We start from the raw sequence: 22,379 nt of genomic DNA on the forward strand, positions 1-22,379 counted from the left end.
GGCACCCTAGGGTTTTGTAGCTGGTATTCCATCAAAGGTCTCTGCTGCTCAACCACTCTATTCAACATCTGAAACGTTGAGTTCCAGCGTGTGGGGACGTCGCACAAAAGCCGGTGTTGTGGCACATGCAGGCGTTGCTGGAGAGATTTTAAGCTAGCAGCGGCTACTGTCGACTTGCGAAAGTGGGCGCACATGCGCCGCACTTTCACCAGTAGCTCTGGAACATTGGGGTAGCTCTTTAGGAAACGTTGCACCACTAGGTTGAAGACGTGGGCCAGGCATGGAACATGTTGGAGTCCGGCAAGCTCCAGAGCTGCTACCAGGTTCCGGCCGTTATCACAAACGACCATGCCTGGGCCCAGGTGCAGCGGCTCAAACCATATTGCCGTCTCATCAAGGAGGGCATCCCTCACCTCGGAGGCAGTGTGCTGTCTGTCCCCCAAGCTGATCAGCTTCAGCACAGCCTGCTGACGTCTACCAACGCCAGTGCTGCAACGTTTCCAACTCGTAGCTGGGGTCAATCTAACAGCGGAGGAGGAGGCGGTGGCGGAGGAGGAGGCGGTGGCGGAGGAGGAGGCGGTAGAGGAGGAGGAGGAGGGGGGGTGTTCTTCTCGTGTCCCTGCCAGGAATGTTAGGCGGGGAGACGAGGTACACCGGGCCAGTTTGGGAAGCAGTCCCAGCCTCAACTACATTCACCCAGTGTGCCGTCAGTGAAATGTAGCGTCCCTGTCCGCATGCACTTGTCCACGCGTCGGTGGTCAAGTGGACCTTTGTGCAAAGCGCGGAACTAAGGGCCCGCCTGATGTTGAGTGACACGTGCTGGTGCAAGGCGGGGACGGCACACCGGGAGAAGTAGTGACGGCTAGGGACGGCATAGCGAGGTGCCGCAGTTGCCATCAGGTCCAGGAAGGCGGGAGTTTCAACAAGCCGGAACGCCAACATCTCCTGGGCCAGCAGTTTAGCGATGTTGGCGTTCAAGGCTTGCGCGTGTGGGTGGTTAGCAGTGTATTTCTGCCGCCGCTCCAATGTCTGAGAGATGGTGGGTTGTTGTAAAGAAGCGCCTGATGGTGCCTTTGATGGTGCAGGAGAAGGAGATAAGACAGGAACAGGGGAGGATGAGGGAGAAGTCAACAAAGTGGCGGAGGCAGATGAAGTGGTGTCCTGGCTCGTCCTCTGGAGTGCATCGCCAGCACAGTCAGCAGTGGCAGAGGCAGAGGCAGTGGCAGAGGCAGTGGCAGTGGCGTGAACGGCAGGCGGCCTTTGTCCTGCCGTTGCTGCCTGCCACTGATTCCAGTGCTTGGATTCCAAATGACGGCGCATTGAAGTGGTGGACAGGTTGCTCTTCTCAGAGCCCCTAATCAATTTCGAGAGGCAAATTGTGCAGACAACACTATATCTGTCCTCGGCGCATTCCTTGAAAAAACTCCACACCTTCGAGAAACGTGCCCTCGAGGTGGGAGTTTTTCGGGGCTGGGTACGAACTGGAACATCTTGGGAGATTCCGGGTGTGGCCTGGCTTCGCCTAAGCTGCTGACCTCTGCCTCTGCCTCTAGCTACCCTTTTTGGTGCTGCACTTGCCTCAACATCCACACTACTTTCCCCGCTTGACATCCCCCCTGTCCAGGTCGGGTCAGTGTCCTCATCATCCACCACTTCCTCTTCCAACTCCTGTCTCATCTCCTCCTCCCGCACAATGCGCCGGTCAACTGGATGCCCTGACGGCAACTGCGTCACATCATCGTCGATGAGGGTGGGTTGCTGGTCATCCACCACCAAATCGAACGGAGATGGAGGAGACTCTAGTGTTTGAGCATCTGGACACAGATGCTCCTCTGTTAGGTTCGTGGAATCGTGACGTGGAGAGGCAGGTTGAGGGACAATGAAAGGAGCGGAGAACAGCTCTGGGGAGCAGGGACAGTTGGGGTTATTGTTCTGTGAAGCTTGGGAATTTTGGGAGGAAGGAGGACAAGACTGTTGGGTAATAGGAGGAGAGGAGGCAGAGTCTGACTGGCTGCTGGACAATGTGCTGTAAGCGTTCTCTGACAGCCATTGCAAGACCTGTTCCTGGTTCTCGGGCCTACTAAGGTTTGTACCCTGCAGTTTAGTTAATGTGGCAAGCAACCCTGGCACTGTGGAGTGGCGCAATGCTTGCTGCCCCACAGGAGTAGGCACGGGACGCCCTGTGGCTTCACTGCTACCTTGCTCCCCAGAACCATTCCCCCGACCTCGCCCACGGCCTCGTCCACGTCCCTTTCCGGGAGCCTTGCGCATTTTGAATTCCCAGTTAGAAACTGGCACTATATACCAGTAGCAAAAATTGTGGGTGCACGTAACCCCAATATATTCTTTGAATTCCCAGTCAGACAATGGCACTATATACCAGTAGTAAAAATTGTGGGTGCATGTAACCCCAATATATTCTTTGAATTACCAGTCAGAAACTGGCACTATATGGCAGTAGCAAGAAATGAGGGTATTTGTAACCCCAATATATTCTTTGAATTCCCAGTCAGAAACTGGCACTGTATACCAGTAGTAAAAATTGTGGGTGCACGTAACCCCAATATATTCTTTGAATTCCCAGTCAGACAATGGCACTATATACCAGTAGCAAAAATTGTGGGTGTATATAGCCCCAATTCTATTGCTAGGGGACTTGCAGGGTATTTCTGAGGTGAAGGTGGGGGGGCACACCGTTGGAACGGTGATTTGGGGTGTATATATGGGGTATACGGGAATACACTGTCAGTGTGTTCCATTCAGGATCCTGGGAAAGCTGGGTTGCGGCGATTGAGCCCGTCAGTGCCACGTTACACTGACAAGCTTCTCCCTGGAATTGAAGTTATATGTAAGCCCAATATATTCTTTGAATTCCCAGTGAGACAATGGCACTATATGGCAGTAGCAAAAATAGTGGGTGTATATAGCCCCAATTCTATTGCTAGGGGACTTGCAGGGTATTTCTGGGGTGAAGGTGGGGGGGCACACCGTTGGAACGGGTATTGGGGGTATATATCGGGTATACGGGAATACACTGACAGTGTATTCCATTCAGGATCCTGGGAAAGCTGGGTTGCGGCGATTGAGCCCGTCAGTGCCACGTTACACTGACAAGCTTCTCCCTGGAATTTAGCTCTTACAAGAGCTGTTGTGGTTGTCTTCTCCTTCCTATCCTAGCCTGTCCCTGCCTACCCAGAATCTAAGCCCTAGCTAGCTGGACGGAAACCTCCGTCCTCGGTGAATTGCAAGCTCAGAATGACGCGAACCTGGGCGGCGCTGTTCTTTTAAATTAGAGGTCACATGTTTTCGGCAGCCAATGGGTTTTGCCTACTTTTCTCAACGTCACCGGTGTCGTAGTTCCTGTCCCACCTACCCTGCGCTGTTATTGGAGCAAAAAAGGCGCCAGGGAAGGTGGGAGGGGAATCGAGTAATGGTGCACTTTACCACGCGGTGTTCGATTCGATTCGAACATGCCGAACAGCCTAATATCCGATCGAACATGAGTTCGATAGAACACTGTTCGCTCATCTCTAGAAGACACGCTATTAAATTGTGATCCTTAATACAATATTTGAAATAGAGAGCTGATGCTTCAGAAACCCTAACAGAAAGACCTAGCTTGGATCCAGAGTCCATTACAAGAACGTACAATTCTTAGGATGAACTGCTCGGATAGGATGTGCTTATAAAAGATGCCACTCTAATATTATCAGATGACAGGTATCATGAAGCTAAAAGATGTTGCATTACATATATATAGCACATACACAAACAGAATATAACTTTTATACAACAATATATACAACGTGTGTTTTTTTCTACGTGTAACAATGATATCCCTTTTGTGTCATGTACTACTGCTAGTGACAGAACCCCTTCTATAGTAACAATAGCGCCCCCACTAGGTGAGATCTTATGCAAACTCAAAATGAAGAATTGCATGAACACATAATATTTGAGGAAAGGCAGAATCAGCTTTTTTAAGCAAGAAAACCTGAAGGCATAGCAGGGGAAAAAGCAGAGAAAGCACAGCAGACAATACAACCCCAAAAATACCAGTGGTTTGTCATTGCTTTTCTCCTACGTTTTGATTTTTTGCCTCCCCACAGTATTTTCACACATAAATTTATTAAGTTTGTTTTTTCTTTCAGAAAATTCAGGTTTTTTTTTTGCAATATGGAGATATAAAATAAAACCGCACCTTGCAGACACTGTAAGACGCTGCAGGTTTTTTTTGCGGTGTTTCCACAATAGGCATAAATGCTGCATTTCATCAGTCATTTTTAACACTCTTATTGGGTTTTAAATGGCTATAAACGGTTACAACAATCATACATTCATGAGGGTGATGACAAGTCATTACAATATACTAAAAATGAGAACAAGCAAAAGTCTTACTTGTAGGAAGTTGTTTAACTGGGCCTTTGACTTTTCCAGAAACTTCTGGTCTATAGACTTGAAGGGAAGTTTACTGATAGAAGGCAACTGCACCTTCTTCAAAGAAGGAAAGCACTAAATGAAGGAAAAATGTAAATGATCGGTCATTGAACAAGCCAGCAGTAGGAAACGGATGTACTGATAGCAAGTACATTACACTGGTCCTGGACATGGGGCACACAGATTCTGTACAACGCTAGGTACTTCTTGAACTCCCGTTTCGAATAGCACATACCCATAGGAATGAACGGACGCAGCCATTCATTCCTATGGGTGCGTGCTATTCGAAACAGCGGTTTCGAATAGTACTCGCTCATCTCTACTTACTATATTTTCATTACACTTGAAATAAAGACTTTAGTGTCACTTCCAATTCTATAGAAAAATGATACCACCACAGCAGTGTAATCTAATGTGTACGGTCACCTTTAGAAAAACCTGAAAGATTAGAGGTACTTTAAGTTTTAGTTTTTATATTTTTAATAAAAATCAAAAGCTGAACACTTTACCTCACTGAGTTTTCTGTGCAGATTGTGAAATTCACTCAATTTCCTTAGAACGGTCCAGTTCTTGTTGTCAGATTCTCCAGACTCTGGCAAACTTACTAGTACAAAATACATTGGCATCTGTTCTCCATTCTCTTCCGATACCTACAAGGACAAATATTACTCAGATAATAACAGACCATGAAACATGAAGGTGAAGAAGAGAGAACAGATAATAATAAGATGCTCCCTGCCTGTAGGGGACCAGGCTACAGCTACACAGCCCTGCTACAACTATATGTGCTATATCAAATCCCCCCTCCCCCACTCCCCTTCATTTACAGGGCTCCTGAAATAATAATCTGCCTTTGTTATGTGCTTGTAAAGAAAAGTAAGACCTATATAATGGTTTAATTTTTCAAAAAAAAAAAAAAAAAATTAACAAAATACAATTTTTACAAACTTAAAGGGATTGTCTTGGCTAAACTGAAAATTAACCCCTAACTAAACTCCCTCCCCCTCCCTAATGTCTAATTTACTTCAATTAAAAAGATCTATAATTATCCATTTACCTGGATCAGCCATGTGACCTCCCCAGGGACACTTTCTGATAATCCAATGACGTTCTGTTTCACTACTTCCGAAACGGAACGTCACCATTACTCTTCCCCTCTCCTATCAATACTTATCAAGCCTTCCTGTGTCCGGGGAATGGCTCCTCCCCTCTTCTAGCAGTTGGTGGAATAGATTAGCTAGGGAGATGGGGTGGGAGGGGCTAGTAATGGGCAGGATTGCTAGTCTTCGCAAGACAGGGAGGATGGGAGGGGCTCTAGGCTAGTGAGACAGGGAGTGAAGGAGTGTAATGGAGTGAGGGGGGGGGGGGGCTGAGTGAGAGGGAACCAATGTAGCAGGCGCACAGCAGGAAGTTACACTGTAAACAAAGGCAGAGGAAGCTAGTAGCTGCCAGAGACACTCATAAATCACTCCAAACACTGCTAAAGGTATATGGGTGTACTTATTAACCCATCACTAGCACTAACACACCTTTATAAAATAAAAAAAAAAAAAAAAGATTTTCTGCCTGGAAAACCCCTTTAAAGAAGTGGTAAAGAGCTGAAAGGAATCAATGATGATGATTTTAGATAGAACTTTCTCTTTAAACAGACTTTCATACATTAGGTAACAATGGAGGCTCTGCTGATTTTTGGAGTAAAGCTGGCCATACACACTGGATGACTGTCGGTTGCACATGCGGATTCTGATTGGATTGGCTGAGCAGCTAATGTGTATGTTCGCCATACACTTAGATGTCATGGGACACAAGGCTTGGGCTTTTGGATTTCAGTGCCAACCCTTTTGTTTTAGCTTAAATAACATGCTGGCAGAGGAGTCTGGCAGTGGCTCTGCCCATTGACAAAACATGCATGCTTGGCAGGAGGATTGGGAGAAACAGCTGTCGGCCATGCAAATGAATGCTAACTAATGTGTATGCCTGGCCTAAGCAATAGAATTACACATGCAGAAGCCAACCAATCTGATCTGCCTTCCCCACAACAGCAGGCATCAGTGGAGGGTCTGACAGCCCCCTAGACATTAAATAGGAGGCAGAACCCACTGAGCTGTCAGGTATCGGCAGCTTCAGCTAGATTAGGATACAAAGCAAAATCTGCAAAGACAAAGCAGCCGACCTTTACTCATGTCTTCTCTTTCTTCTCTCCACATCATGAAATATTTAGTGAGATTGCTTATCCGTCTTATTCTGAAGACTATTTCTATAAATTACTTTTCTAGTTGGCCATTTATTTAATGACTTCACATGAACAGAAACCATCTCGAGTCATTTTCCTTAGTTAGAAAAGGTCAACTGAATAATACATATTAATGATCATGTGGAAGGAATTCTTATACAGCGTTAAACCAAAGGTCTTGGTAAACCGCTACCCCGACAAGCGTTTCCTAGCTGGATGTTTTCGGAGACACTTATCACGGCTTGTATTCTAACAAGGTCCCTAAGACTTGCAGAAGAAAATCTGGACAGAGATGCTTGGAATTGGTAGATTTAGTAATTTTCTCAGTGACAAAATTCTGGTCTGTATCCAAAATGGTGCAGCCTGAAACATACAAAAATACTGATAGATACAGGACAACCTGCTCCCTAACATACGCTCTTGGTCGGAAGAAGTGAGCCAGGAGCTTGGAATAAAACCCCAGCCAACTCCATAGTCAACCTGTGTGTGCCAAAAATATACGGATAGGTTCCCAACTGAGCCTTGTGGGAGTTGGGGATGAGCGCCTGTACGGCAGCCACTACCCCCTACTCCACTTTAAGTATCTGTGAGAAAAACGCATTACAAAGGTTTGTCATCGTCATTGTGTTCATAATTTGTTGAACATGATAAAGTCGTGCATCCTTCTTAGTACTAAAGGCAAGAATATTCTTAATAAATGGCGTCCAAACACCACCATGTGAAATGCTATATCCTTACCTCTTATCACTCTACTCACCTCACTGATGTTGATAAGCGCCCGCCACATGCCAAGATTTTCACACCACAAATCTGTCCGAGAAATGTGCAGGTCGAGATCACTTTGTTCTTTCTCCATCAGGACTATTTCATCCTTTAACTTGGAAATGATCTATTAATAAAAAATAGTAATAAAATGTTCCATCAGAGAGCAAGAAGTCTTGATTTTACTGACATTTAGGTTTAAGAATAGAAGAAGCAGAGCACATTAACCCCGACCATAGACACTGACTGGCTATATGGGTTAAACCGAATGGTGAACTTCTAGGGTGGCTGTAGCACCATATAATTGGTGGATGGATGATGCTGGGTGTTCTAGTTCTCCATCGCCAATGTACAGTACACCCTCTATTATAAGAGAATAGAGGCTTGCTTCATCTTTATTCTCTTGTTGGACATGAGGCACGATGGGGGCGCTGTTCACATCACTGAACATCTCCTTCATGGAGATAAAGGCAATATGGCGGCCCTCAGTGTTTATAAAGAATTTTAATATTTTTATTTAATATTTTTAATTAGGTAACAAAGGGTGACAGATTCCTTTTAATAAGAAACACGGCGCACCCCAGGTTACCAATAACTATGGAAACATGGAACCAAAAAGCTGCCTAATTAGCGTTTCATTAGTAGGATTCAAGCCTGCCGTTACCATGACACCGAGTGATATTTATCCGCTTTGCATTTTATATTTTATCCAGCTCCAAATGAAACAGAAGACTCCAATAATGACATCAGGACACATTTACATGGAAGAGCTCAAAAACAGAAAAAAAGCCATATTCAGGGTAACATAGAATGAAAGACGTGAAGCCTTCACTATACAGTATATCAAGCAGAGTGATGTAAATAGTATGGCAGTCCTACCACTTAAAGGGAATGTATCACCATTTTTATATCACTTTTTCTTCATTTGTTTTTATTTTTTATCGTATTTTCAATATACAATTATGGGGACTGCCATCTTGTCTGAGCTTCTACACTTAGGTGTAAATAGAAATTTAGTTATAGTCTCATAGCAATAGGGAGGGGGTAGCAGATAAGCTCTATTATCAATAGTGGGTACAATGATGGGTCAGTGGTGTTATTTATGGAGGTGTTATCTTCTATAATAATCCTGTCTGTGATGTAAATGAAGTAATTGCTGCAAAACCACAACCTACAAAATCGACAAGTGTCAGACTACTAGTGGTCAGAGTGAAAATTGCAGGATTTTGTGCTTAAAAAAAAAAAATAAAAAAAAATATATATATATATATATATATATATATATATATATATATTATATATAATTAAATTCTTAAAAAATAAGTTTAACATAAAACTTAGTTTGAATCATAAGTAATGTTCTGATGACACATTTCATGTAAATAGGATTACACAGCAGAAAGATCATGTGATCAGTCACCAAGGTGAGGTTTCAGCTGTCACCTAAGGCAGGGTTCACACTACCATTGAATTCTGTTATGAAGGTGTCCGTTAAAAAACAAAAACAGACACCTATCATAACAGACATTAACGGACACTAAGGGCGGGTTCACATAGGTGTCCCCATCACTCCAACAGCAGATTTCTACAGTCTATTAGACTGTAACTAAATGCCCAAATTAATAATTTCATGGTTAATGATCACTTGATGGAAAACTGGTTCCTACTCTGAGTTGACAGCCCTGTCCATAACATTTCTTCCAGAGGCGTCCCTCGGCTGTCTGTGTCCATCTTACCTACAATTAGATGATCGATGGCTGTGCTGGGTGTCAATTCTAAGGACAGGTCATCAATATAATATTACAGAAATACCCTTTAACAGCTAATCAATTATATGTGTTAGGAATATCTGATGGTTGGTTTTATTCCTCATAATATACTCAAGTAACCAAAAAAAACTAAACAAAAAACCCCCACACTAAATCAAGCGTATACAAAAAAAAGTATCCAGATTGTGAAGAATTTTCACTGTTGATGGAAATAATTGGAGTATTTTCCACTAAAACTTTTTAACTATACACAGAAAAACACAATGAACAAAGAAAACACTGTGACAAGCATACACCTGCGTGAACGGCACATGATCAGTAAAGGATGTCTGACCGCCATTGATCTTATATTAATGACTGATCTAAGGATAGGTTATCTATATCCAAGTCCTGGAAAAAGCCATTAATGCAATTCTTGATCTGAATGAAAATCATATGTAACATTGATTGCAATAAGTAAATAGGTTTGTAAAGTTAAAGGGGTTTGCACATAAAGATATCTTATCTGCTATACAGAGCTGTACTCGTCCGTCTCCAGCAGTCCGATAGAAATGACATGCCACTCTGTACAGGGAAGAATACGAGGGACAATGTCATCAATGGAGGTCCTACACCTCCACAGATCAGACAATGACTGCATCCCCCATACTGTGGATAGCAGATAAGTTGTCTTTATGAGTGAATTCCTTTAATAGTTCATGTGTGAAAAAATTGGCTGTTGCAAGATTAAACAATAATAAATAATAATAATAATAATAAATAATAATAATAATATTACAAATTTTAATTTAAAAAAAAAAATCAATTACAGAGGCCCGATCACATTTTCTGTTGTGTGGTGTTGTTTCATGGAGAATACAAGTCTCTGTCTCTGGCAGGAAGCCGGGAAGGTGTCCCCACCGCTGTCCAGTATAGAGACATCTGGCACCTTTATTCTGGCGGATGTCCTGGCCACACGTGACCACTGAGGCATATCAGTGTCTCAGGAATGGACATGGATTGTGACGGGTCATGTGTGCAAGTGATGTCCCATGTCCTTTCCATTGACTGCTTAGGCCACTGATTGGCCTTAGCAGTCCCATGCGACAGAACACCGGGAACAGGTGAGCAGGTTTTTTTTTTTTTTTTTAGTTCTTCACTTTCCCTGACCTCCTGCCAGAGACCAGTAATTCCTGAACAACCCCTTTTAAGGGCCTGTTCACACGGCGGAAAGCTTTTCCGCCGTGAGAGTTCTCTGCGCGGCTAGCAGCAACGGGATGCCAATGCAGTGATTGGCATCCTGCTCCTGATTAAGCCCAAATGAATGGGCCTAATTAGGAGCGAGTCTCGAGCCGAGCCGTAGACACCGCGGCCGAGTCAGCCACAGAATCGGTGGGAAGATAGGGCAGCTCGCTTTTCCCACTAGTGATTTTTTTTCAGTGACTCCCATTGAAATGAACAGGAGCCATTTTTGCAGGTGGATTTTGAGGCAGATTCCGCGTCAAAATCCGCCTGCAAAAAAACTCAGTATGAACATTCTGTATTACAGATCACATTAGTGATAAATAACATATCTCTGTTATATATGTCACTTCTGTAGATGCGGAGAAAGACATCTTTGGAGTCTTATGCAAATGAGACAGTTGGAGCACCAGGGGTGGGCGTTCAGCTTCAAGAGCACTGCCCTTGCCATTCAGACCCCTCCTGCCTGTGACATCCAATGCAGTGAGAGTTGATACTATCAAGGTTATGACATCACAAGTCCTAATTGAGCAACTGAGGGATGAAGGCCCGCCCTCAGTGCACCAACTAATTTATTTTCATAAGACTTCAAAGATGTTTTCCTCTATTTTCAAAAGTGACATACATAACAGAGGTACGTTGTTCACTGTATTGTGCTCTGTAACATAGTGGGTCGTGGCTTGGAGGAGGCGGTAGACTAACTAGTACAACAAAAGAATCAATGCTAAAGAAAATAATTAGTATCACTGGCAAATGCTGAATGCAGAGAAATGTTTTTAAATATATATATATTTTATTAAAAAATAAATAAATAAGGGAGCACACCACACTCCGTGGTCACCACTGCGCAAAAGTGTTACAGAATTCACCAAATGTCATTGTAACTGCATGCCAATATCACTAAATGTATTCAGATAACATTACCACAGGTGTAGATAGTGGGGTTTACATAGGAACAGCAGATGAGCTGCACTACACGTACCTTCTTGTCAGGTTTAGGGGCATTAATAATGGAGTTTAGCGCCTGTCTCTTGTAATCCAGTTTTTCGGTAAGCTGACGTAGCTTGTTGACAGCATAACTAGCCTGCTCAGTGATGCCGCTATTGCATTCATCCATGATCCCTTCTCCACCTTCACACACCTGCATCTGAGCAAAGAGAAATCTTACACAGGAGACAGTAGGCAATCACATTAGGGTATAATGCTTTACATCGTGCTATCAGTAAACCTGCTCTGACACTTCCCTGTCTTAAGGTTGCCGACTCTTTCTAGGAAGGAGTTTGCTGCAGCAGAAATATCCGCTACTGATGTCTGCAATGGAGATCAAGCAAACTGAGCCACGTTCCCACCCATTCTTAGCTAAAATATAGAAAACTAACTGCAGAAAAGGTCCAAAAAGTCAGAAGTTTTGTTTGATCCTACGTCGTTCCATATTACATGGTATGCCCATTGATCATGGCATACAATTGCAATTTTAGGTGGTCCACAGCCGGAAATGTCCACCATAAAACAAAGCAGTTTTTTGGGATTAAAAAATTTGCAGTTGGACATTTTGAAAATTTGTGGTAATTTTTCAAATCATCTTGCCCGGTTATTTGGTCAGCTCAAGACAACTGGCTGGAGCAGGATCCTCCCTGCTGTGCGTGTCTACAATAGCACTAAAATATTGTTAAGACGCGTTTCCACATCCTTTAGCCACTCCAGGATGGAGAAGATCATCGAGACAATAACCATCTTTCTTCTCTTCAAGATGTCTATAAAATAGTGTCATGATTATTCAGAAATGGAACATGACTTTTTTGTGTATTTTTAGCATTCATTTTTAGGTGGAGTGTTCCTTTAATGCAGATAGCAGACATACAGAAAAGCACTGCAAGAACATTCACTTGTTCTGCTGGTATTCCTGTGTGAATAGTCTCAGGACTCTGTGTCTAGATATAGATCACTGTGTGCTAAAGATAACAAGTGAGATAGTTGGAGGTGCGGAGAGACAAGCCATGCCAAGCACAGTATAGAGACTGTGAGAACAAGTCACACTTGGATTATCGTGATCGGATACTTTTTCTTACAACCTAAATTTATTTAAATACTTTACATTCTAATTTGTACAAAGATCCTGAGACTTTATAGTTTTGTGACACCACACTATAGAAGGGACTCCACTTACATCCCACTTTGCAAAAAAATTTAATAAAATATTACCCAATTTTGTAAACAGTCCTGCCCTTTTACATCTATTGCTCCTTGTGCACCATCTACATTGATAAGATTTATTACTCTTAACAGATGGCTCTTCATTTTCCATTGCGTTCACACCATGTCAACATTGTCTGTAGGACCGAGTGGCTTCATTACGCTCAGGTGATTCATTTTGTCCACTCCCTTCATGGGTCCTCTAAGGTGTCCCTCCCCATGGCATTCAAAAAGATCTGCCATGCAGGCACGTCCACCAGAGGTCTTATCTCCTCAATTTACCAGTTCCTCTCTACCCAGGCGACGGCTTCTCGACCATCGCTATGGGTAGAATGGTTCATTCTACCTGTTTGGACCTGTCCCCTTGTCCTGGGCTTCTGGAGGGAGGTTAGAGCTATAACAGACACTCTTTTACTGCAGAGGGTCACTCTTAATCCCCTAGTCTATCTCCTGAACCTCCCTCTAGACACCTAGGTAGCAGAGCATCCAAGCTCTATATCTTTTCCACTGCGGCAAAGACTCTCATTGCCAAACACTGGAAGAGTGCAAATCCCCCTTCTGGTCTTGAGCTTCTGGTTTGAATGAAGGATGTGAGAAGCTTCAAATTCCTGACTGCTAGTCTCAACTCCTTGGACGCTTTCCACTCTGTCTGGTCCCTTTGGGACTCGTATAGCATATTAGGGGGTCTCTGAACCTTGGGTTCCCTTTTCTCCCTCTTCCCACCTTTGTTCACTCCCTATTGTCTTTTCCTTGTTTTTTGTTGTTGTTTTTTCCCCCGTCCTACTTTGTCCTGTTTTCTGGTTTACACCGATTTAACTGAATTGGCATCATGCCTCCCCCCACATTATTACTGCCTATTGTTTGCATTATGTAAGTATTCCTTGTTTTCTCTTCTTGTAGTACAAAATGGTTCAATAAAAATTACAGTTAAACAAAAACATTGTCTATAGATATTTCGAAGATTTGTGTTGTGTGATCTACATAAACAATTCCGTACAAATCATTGAAAACAAAGTGGTATATCAAGGACTTGTGATGGAGAGCAGTTGCAGCTTTTATACCATGGAGTCGAGTATCAGACAAGAGCAAGACATTAATAATGCATGACAGTCTATAAGAGAATCTTTAATATTACATGAAATGTAATGAGTGCGTATCCTGAGTCCATGTGTCATCCAATGATCCTATGCAAGAACCCTAACAATGGACTCACAGATTCATCCTTGTCATCGGAGGAGCACGAGCAGGTGGACGTGTCTTCTCTGCGGATGAGTTGGTCATACAAATCACTGACAATGAAAGAAGGGTAGAATCGATCCTTCAGGGTCTCGAACACATCGGCCTGAATCTTGATGAACACTTCAATCCCCTTGTTGCCAACAAGACTTTGCTGGATCTCTTTGTAAAGTGCTTTCTCCACTTGGATTTCTCTGCTTTCCACAAAGTAGTTCTGGTAGATTTCACCAACCAACTGAGGTATTTCAGACTGGGAATGAAAACAACAAGCCATAAAGAATGTCCTAGACTGATAATCCTGGAGATTAGCGATACAGTCGGGTAAAGGTAAAGATGACTAATGCCATATGACATCCCAATCATAAAATTATTAAGGAGATGTATCTATAATCCCTGACTAGTTTAAGTCTCCTGACGATTCTACTAACCACCGCTCAATTATATAAGACTGGCAGATTGGCCGCCCAAAGTATTAGAGGGTCACCCACTGGGTCCAGGCTTTGACATAATAATGGACTCAATGTGAGGGTAACTTCATATCTAATCACCTTCCTCTAGGGGCGTCCTAGGTAAGGGATACCTCAGAAATAACTTAGTAGGCCTTACCATTACATATGAGGGACATGTATTCAGTAACACAGTTTATGACGTAGTCGTGCAGGTTTTTAGAATTATGGGCCAATGTTACTGAAAGCTGGTAAAACAAGTACCTGCTAGTACATTACTCTAAGGGAGAGTTCACATGGAGTAACGTGCCGCGTGATGTGGCACGTATACGCCGTGTGAGACTTTGCGGGCCGTATGAGACTTTGCGGGCCGTATACGCTCCCATTGATTTCAATTAGTCATCTTGATTTCAATGGGAGCCGGGATCGTATACTCGGCGCTATTTTGCGGCCGCAAAATCACAGCCGCAAAATAACGCGGCGTTTACGATCCACACTCCCATTGAAATCAATGGGAGCGTATACGGCCCGCAAAGTATCACACGGCGTATATGTGCCACATCACGTGGCACGTTACTCCGTGTGAACTCTCCCTTAAGCCCTCGTTCTCATTGCTCCATGGTCTACAGAGCTCAGATAATACAAATGTGATGTCACTTCCCAAGAAGAGGAAGCCTATTCTGAAAGGAAGCAGCCATGTTATCTAAACCTGGATGACCCCTTTAATTTACAAGAGCTTTACATTATTTACCTTATTTGCATTTTTCAGGTATTCCACTGACTCCCAAAAACTGATCAGTACTCTCTTATCGATCCTTTCCATGTATATTCTAAAATGTTCTCTGAATGACGGATTTGCCAAAATTTCATCAAACTGGATAATCTGAAATATCAAACAAACCAAGCTCTTAGCATAAAGCTATGTTTAGGCATGACAGGTTAGTAGCAGCATTTTAATGCAGATTCCAAAACTCGGTAAGAAGATACAGTACAATTCTGGAGACTTGGGATAAGAGATCTCAAATACAGTAAAAAAACATCAGTTCAGATTTTAGGACAAACTAACAATTTTCATAGTGAAGAGAAGTGGTATATTTTTGTGGATGAGATCTACCCTCGCCTCCTTGTACAAGCATAACAGGTGACTACAGGAGGAAACTACATATATTGTATACTATATTGGGTATAGTAACACATTTCCAAGAATAACAACAGAGGAACACCAAACTACAGACTGCCCCACCACTATTACTTTATGAGGACACAAGAATTTGTAGTCTTGCATTAAGGTGTTACTACATTAGCTGATACTGGCTAGGATGGGAAACAAATCGATTGGCAGAAGTTGGCATTGCCCATGAATTGACCTGCAGAACAACCCTTGAAGCTTTAATGGCAGCCTTGCCTATTAGCATTGCACTTTTGGATATGGCTGCTTGTTAGCATTACAGACTGTGTGCTTAAAAATAACTGAAAAATAAGGGATTGCAATATTAATTCATATACATAAAAGCCTGCACTAAACCACTGCGCCGTACACAGACAGAAGTGTCATTATTCTACTTCATTATGGTCAATCGCCGCCAAATTATACACCGCAATATTGCGCTTTCAATCTCCATTACACCATTCACAACTGAAGCAGTATTTTTTATACTTTGATGAGCTTCCATCGCAGTAATGACCATTTCACAGGCTAAATACAATAACCAGCGTACTATTCATGGAAATGAATGAGAGGTCACCCGTAAGCGTTCACATCCCATCTATCTTCTGTACCTGACTCACGCATAATGTTCCTCTCATCACGGTCACTGAAAAGGTCAAACTTTCACGGAGCTGAATCTTCATAGGAAACCATTACAGATAAAGCTTTTAATTCTCTTTTGTAATATCCGGGATCTAGAAAGTTTCACTTAAGGTCCTTTTCCCAGTGGCAGATTTTTTTAAGTTCTGACTGCTAGAGCAATGGTCCGAGCATATACCGTATTTTTCGGACTATAAGACGCACCGGACCATATGACGCACTAAGGTTTTAGAGGAGGAAAATAGGGAAAAAAAAAATTTTAAGCAAAAAAAATTGGTAAAATATTTAATAACCTAATAATATAATATTTCACCAATGTAAATAGAACCGGGGGCTTTCGGACACAGGGATACCAAATGTGTATGTGTTTCAACAGTAATGTTTTTGCTTTATATGTATTCTAGGGATATGGGGGTGATTTGAACATATATAATCATCCATGGATGGAAAGAGACACCCTGCAGTGAAGCTATGCAAGAAGAGAAAAAGGGGCGGGCCAGACGGGTGAAGGAGGTGTGGTTTTCTAAGCAAACTTGAAAACACACCTCTTTCACCCGTCTGGCCCGCCCCTCCTTCACTGCCTCTCAGATCTTGCTCCTGCAATGAAGCCACACAGGCAGGGAAGTAGGGGCGGGCCAGACGGGTGAAGGAGGCGTGGTTTCAAGCTTGCCGAGAAAACCACGCCTCCTCCTCCCGTTTGGCCCGCCCCTCCTTCCCTGTCTGTGTGGCTTCATTGCAGGAGCCAGATCTGAGAGGCAGTGAAGGAGGGGCGGGCCAGACGGGAGAAGGAGGCGTGGTTTTCTCAGCAAGCTTGAAACCACGCTTCCTTCAACTGTCTGGCCCACCCTTACTTCCCTGCCTCTCATATCTCGCTCCTGCAAACACGCGACACAGACAGGGAAGGAGGGGCAGAGCAGGCAGGCACCGTGCTGCTCTCCTTTTGATTCTCATAGACAGGACACAGACGCTGCACACGCTGCATTCGGACTATAAGACGCACACACATTTTCCTCCCATATTGGGAGGAAAAAAAGTGCGTCTTATAGTCCGAAAAATACGGGTAGTTTCATTACTGGCAGCAAAGACCTCACATTTGTTTTTATTTTTTTGACGTTTTCAGTATACCCCTCAAAACCAGGATTCTAATTTCCAATAGAATTGTGAAATTTCTGATCGCCCCGATGCCTGATATATTCCATACAGTCTGTTTCCTCCTCTGCAAACAATGATGAGCAGTTTCTACTGTCACTAGTAGTTAGGTGATACCCTGTTTCCCCAAAAATAAGTCATCCCCCGAAAATAAGACATAGCAGAGCTTTTGTTGAATTGCCTAATATAAGGCACCCCCTGAAAGTAAGACACCCCCCAATAATAATAATCTTTCTGTGTAAAGATTGTATGAAGAAAATCATTGCAGATTGCTGAACACTGTGCGCGATGTTCCGTGTGCAAAGGTATGCCGGCTGCTGACGCTGCTGTGATACGTTGTATCCACTGTTCCTGCTGATGTACCGTTAGGATTTTCTGGGAGATGCCTGCTGTGCATACACTAAGTATCGTATGTGGTGGGGGGGTCCAATCTCCCAGCTCATCCCACAGTAGCAGGAACAATAGATACCACGTACGGTATCACAGCAGTAGCCGGCTTTCCTGTACACATGGAGCACCGCACACAGTGTTCAGCCGGCTGCAATGTTTTTCTTCATAATGTCTTTGCGCAACAACCAAATCTCAGCGTAGCGCAGTGATGGCAGCAGCACACAAAAATAAAATAAGACATTCCCTGAAAATAAGACATAGCATATCTTTAGGACCAAAATTTAATATAAGACACTGTCTTATTTTCGGGGAAACACGGTAGGACACACAATACTGCATAACATATATCAGACTCCAAACAATTTTGTTCAGCAAAAACACGAGAACTGAGATTAAAATAGAGAATTGCCCATAATCTTGGAGGGAAAAACAAAAAAACAAAAAATGATCAGCCCTACAACTTAAACAGTCAAAAAGAGAAAAACGAAAGTCGAAAAGCAAAAAATGCCTGGGGTGTGAAGGGGTAAATGGGCTTTAACAAAAACACAGTGCCCATGTGTAAAGTGGCTAAAGATCAACCATAATTGGCTAGCAATGCCATCCTCATACAATATCAAATCCAACAATACAGAGCGAGAGCACAAGAGAGCGAGATTGCAAGAGCAGGAAAATAATAATATTTCACTTTTGCATTTCATTAATACATAGAACAAAACAAGTCTAGCGACAGTGAGTTATTACACTAATACAGGTAACTTGATAAATCCAGGACGATTACCAAAGGTACCAATATAACACACACATTACAATATGGAAGTACATGAAATAAACCACTACCGCTCACACAGACAACACACATCCCACATATTTCTAGCCCGCTGTTGCAGAAGAATTTTCGTTGATACATGAAAATAGTATATTTATGACTGTTTTGTTGATAATACAGCAGTTACCGCTCTCCAGAGAATTTCATCTCTATTTTTCCTCTTTTTTATTATGAAAATTACTTTTTGCAGTCACACAGTGTGCCCTTTCGTGCTAGACAGAAACCATGACTCCAGCATCTAATAGATTTGCTCTCCAGGGCACACAGTGTGCAGCCTGTTATTTCCTAGCTTATAAACGTCTCTACTTGGCGATAATATTACCACAATTACATTAAATGCCATGCCGATTAATTAAGTCATACTTTTATTCCTTCACTGGGTGGCCAGATGTTCAAGAGCGCGCACTAAACATTGCTTTCTTATCATAGCCATTCATGAATCTTCATTGAACTACTACTACTGCTATTAATTTAGTTTCTAGTACATAAGAGCGACCAGAGTGCCGTCATACCAGCTCCATCTTTATAGAAATGACGTGAGCGCATGGACTGTACACTTCCACTTGGCTTGGATTGGTTTGAAGGACAGACGACAGACACGGAGACATCTGATAGTAGTTGATTGACCAGACTAGATGGTGAACCCGGTATTTTGCTATTGGTACTTGTTGACCTGGTTTACCTTCACCATTCCATCAATCCTACCGATGTTGAAGCTCAACTCTATGGGGAACACTCAATATCATTCTACAACAGGTTTCTGGTGTATATTGGTGTATGTAATAAAGGGATTCTACCATTAAAAAACTATTTTTTCTAGGTAACACGTCGGAATAGCCTTTAGAAAGGCTATTCGTCTCCTACCTTTGGAAGTGCTCTCCACCTCGCCATTCGTTCGAAATACCGGTTTGTACCGGTATGCTAATTAGTTCTCTTGCAGAAATGGGGGCGTCCCCCAGCGCAGGAGATGCGATGGGGGCGTCCCCATTGCTGCTCGAAAACCGACTGCAGCGCCGCCTCTATGTTCTTCTGTATCCTCCCCTTCCTTCTTCAGCTTGATGTCGGACGCCTGCGCAGTACGCTCTGTTCCGCGAACTTTGCCTAACGTACTGCGCATACCCGCGGCCATAGTGCCGACACCGCAATTTTGCGCATGTGCAGTACGTTCCTCGAAGTCTTCGCCGAACAGAGCGTACAGAAGAACAGAGGATACAGAAGAACATAGAGGCGGTGCTGCAGTCAGTTTTCGAGCAGCAATGGGGTGCCCCCATCGCTGTGAGAGAACTAATTAGCATACCGGTACAAATCGGTATTTCGAACGAACGGCGCGGCGGAGAGCACTTCCAAAGGTAGGAGACAAATAGCCTTTCTAAAGGCTATTCCGACGTGTTACCTAGAAAAAATACTTTAATGGTAGAATCCCTTTAAAAAATTTAATATTGGTGACTAATCCTTCAGGTAAGTCAACAATATTCAAATGGGTTTTCCAATCTAAATAAATGCTAACCTAACCTATACTTAGCATAGGTCATCAATTAAAGATTGGCAAGGGTGCAACACTGTATAGATTGTATGGTCTTTCTCTATGGTAGGCCCTAGGAATTATGGTAATAGCATAGAAAACCAAAGACAAGCAAAATGTAAAATTGTATTATGTGCATTACTGCTCTATTCAGAACTGGTAAATGGTGCCTCAGAAGCAAATGTTATATTATAAAGTTCCTTTTTAATTTTACCTTATGACTTACTTATAACTATGTAGAAAAATGGTTTAGATCCTCTTTAATCTACATTATAACACAGTAGGACTTGGGTGTCTAGGAGTACCTTCTGACTTTGGGGGCAATCTGAATCATCTGAGGTTCCATCGTCCTGCTGGTCATACGCTGGACCACCGAGGAGCCGGATCCTCTTCTCGCACTGCTTTTTGGCCACGGTCAGCTGATTGATGTACCTTTTCATATTACGTGCTCTCAGCAGATCGGCTTTCATGGCTGCCGTCTCTTTGCCCTTTGAATCTGTAGAGGAATCATAAAAAAAGATCAACGTGAACATCCAAGAAAAGTCATTTCTACACATAAAGAAGGCTAAACTGCTCAAACGGGAGATTGAATATTCTTGTTTTAAATTTACTTGACAAAATTGCCCCGAAAAAGTATATATTTCTTTTTGACATTTTTCTTAAAATTCTATAAAAATAGTAAAAAAAAAAAAAAAAAGTGAAAATCATAACCATTCCACCCATTCCAACCATTATTAATTCTGCAAAAAAACAAGTTCTCCTATAGCAACAGAAAAATTTAAACGTTAAGGCTTTTAGAAGACAAAGACGTAAATATCTGAAATAATCCTGCCAATGTTGGCTGCAACACAAATTGGTTAAGCAGGTTATTCCTAAAAGCTTTCCAGCTGGGGTACCAGCACCTATATTCAAGTATACAGCGCAGCCTATCTGGGAGCTTAATCTACAGGTTATTGCTTTACCCCATCATAGTGATAATAGCTGTAGTTGGATCATGTCTCTGCTTTTAGCTATTTACAGTCATTGGTACGTGACCTGAACAGTGACGGCACAAGCAGCCCCGTGTCACTGACTTGTGCCCACAAGCTCAGACACTGCGTCATATACATGTCATTACTTGAAGGTTTAATTCGGTCTTCAAAAGGATTTACATGAAAAAAATACGAATAGACGCTACACTACTCAGTTGGCAGTCTGAGGGTCAAATATAGGACTTTTACTTCCAAAGTTGTTAAAATGATCTTATTTGATAATCTGTACCTGCTTGGCTCAAAAGTTCAGAAATGACTAAGTGTCAGAGCCACAAATGTGCACATATCATTGGGATACCATTTGCTATAACATTTGCTATGACCTTTGCTATAACATTGGCGCTGCCACGCTCGCCAATATCAACTGTCTAGCACAAGGGTGTGACTGGTGGGTTATCACAGTGATCAATCATTTGCCTGATTTTTTTTGGTAAAATTCAGGGTTCTGTCTAGTTTCAAATACTCATAACATTTGGACGGTCAACTGCAATGTTTCGAGGAGTTAAAAAAAAAAAAAAAAAAACACAAAAACAAAAAACAACCACAGGGAATATTGGGAAAAAAAAAAAAAAAAAAAAACAAAAACACACAAAAAGTACAGTAATCACCTATTATATCCCCCACAGCTCCACTTCATCATTCCATTCAGTGTCTCGGTGGACAGACCAAGATAAGTGGTAAATTTGAGGTGTAAGCAGTGAAATACTGATACTGCAGTATTGAAGGGGATGCTGAGAATTCGCCCCCAATGGCCCATCCAAAGGACAAGCAAAGGACACACAATATATACTCAAGTTGAGTTTGTATGTAACTTCACTAGAGATGAGCGAACAGTGTTCTATCGAACTCATGTTCGATCGGATATTAGGCTGTTCAGCATGTTCGAATCGAATCGAACACCGCGTGGTAAAGTGCGCCATTACTCGATTCCCCTCCCACCTTCCCTGGCGCCTTTTTTGCTCCAATAACAGCGCAGGGAAGGTGGGACAGGAACTACGACACCGGTGACGTTGAAAAAAGTAGGCAAAACCCATTGGCTGCCGAAAACATGTGACCTCTAATTTAAAAGAACAGCGCCGCCCAGGTTCGCGTCATTCTGAGCTTGCAATTCACCGAGGACGGAGGTTTCCGTCCAGCTAGCTAGGGCTTAGATTCTGGGTAGGCAGGGACAGGCTAGGATAGGAAGGAGAAGACAACCACAACAGCTCTTGTAAGAGCTAAATTCCAGGGAGAAGCTTGTCAGTGTAACGTGGCACTGACGGGCTCAATCGCCGCAACCCAGCTTTCCCAGGATCCTGAATGGAATACACTGACAGTGTATTCCCGTATACCCGATATATACCCCCGATACCCGTTC

At 42.9% G+C, this 22,379-nt stretch overlaps 1 protein-coding gene across 2 annotated transcripts in view; it reads right to left on the minus strand.

Moving 5' to 3' along the window:
* Window positions 1-22,379, minus strand: part of SNX25 (sorting nexin 25) — a 157,663-nt gene that overhangs the window by 23,984 nt on the left and 111,300 nt on the right. Inside the window, exons 7-13 of one of the 2 annotated variants that reach the window (XM_075259164.1) lie at window positions 20,297-20,487; window positions 15,049-15,180; window positions 13,829-14,101; window positions 11,405-11,563; window positions 7,428-7,559; window positions 4,947-5,087; window positions 4,399-4,512 (exon numbers count right to left, since the gene is read on the minus strand). In XM_075259164.1, coding sequence (XP_075115265.1) covers window positions 4,399-4,512; window positions 4,947-5,087; window positions 7,428-7,559; window positions 11,405-11,563; window positions 13,829-14,101; window positions 15,049-15,180; window positions 20,297-20,487 — 1,142 coding nt within the window. Of the gene's footprint in view, window positions 1-4,398; window positions 4,513-4,946; window positions 5,088-7,427; window positions 7,560-11,404; window positions 11,570-13,828; window positions 14,102-15,048; window positions 15,181-20,296; window positions 20,488-22,379 lie in introns of both variants that reach the window. The other variant, XM_075259155.1, reaches the window with a different exon arrangement.

Source organism: Leptodactylus fuscus, chromosome 1 (genome assembly GCF_031893055.1).
Source record: "Leptodactylus fuscus isolate aLepFus1 chromosome 1, aLepFus1.hap2, whole genome shotgun sequence".
In the NCBI taxonomy this organism is placed as follows: domain Eukaryota; kingdom Metazoa; phylum Chordata; class Amphibia; order Anura; family Leptodactylidae; genus Leptodactylus; species Leptodactylus fuscus.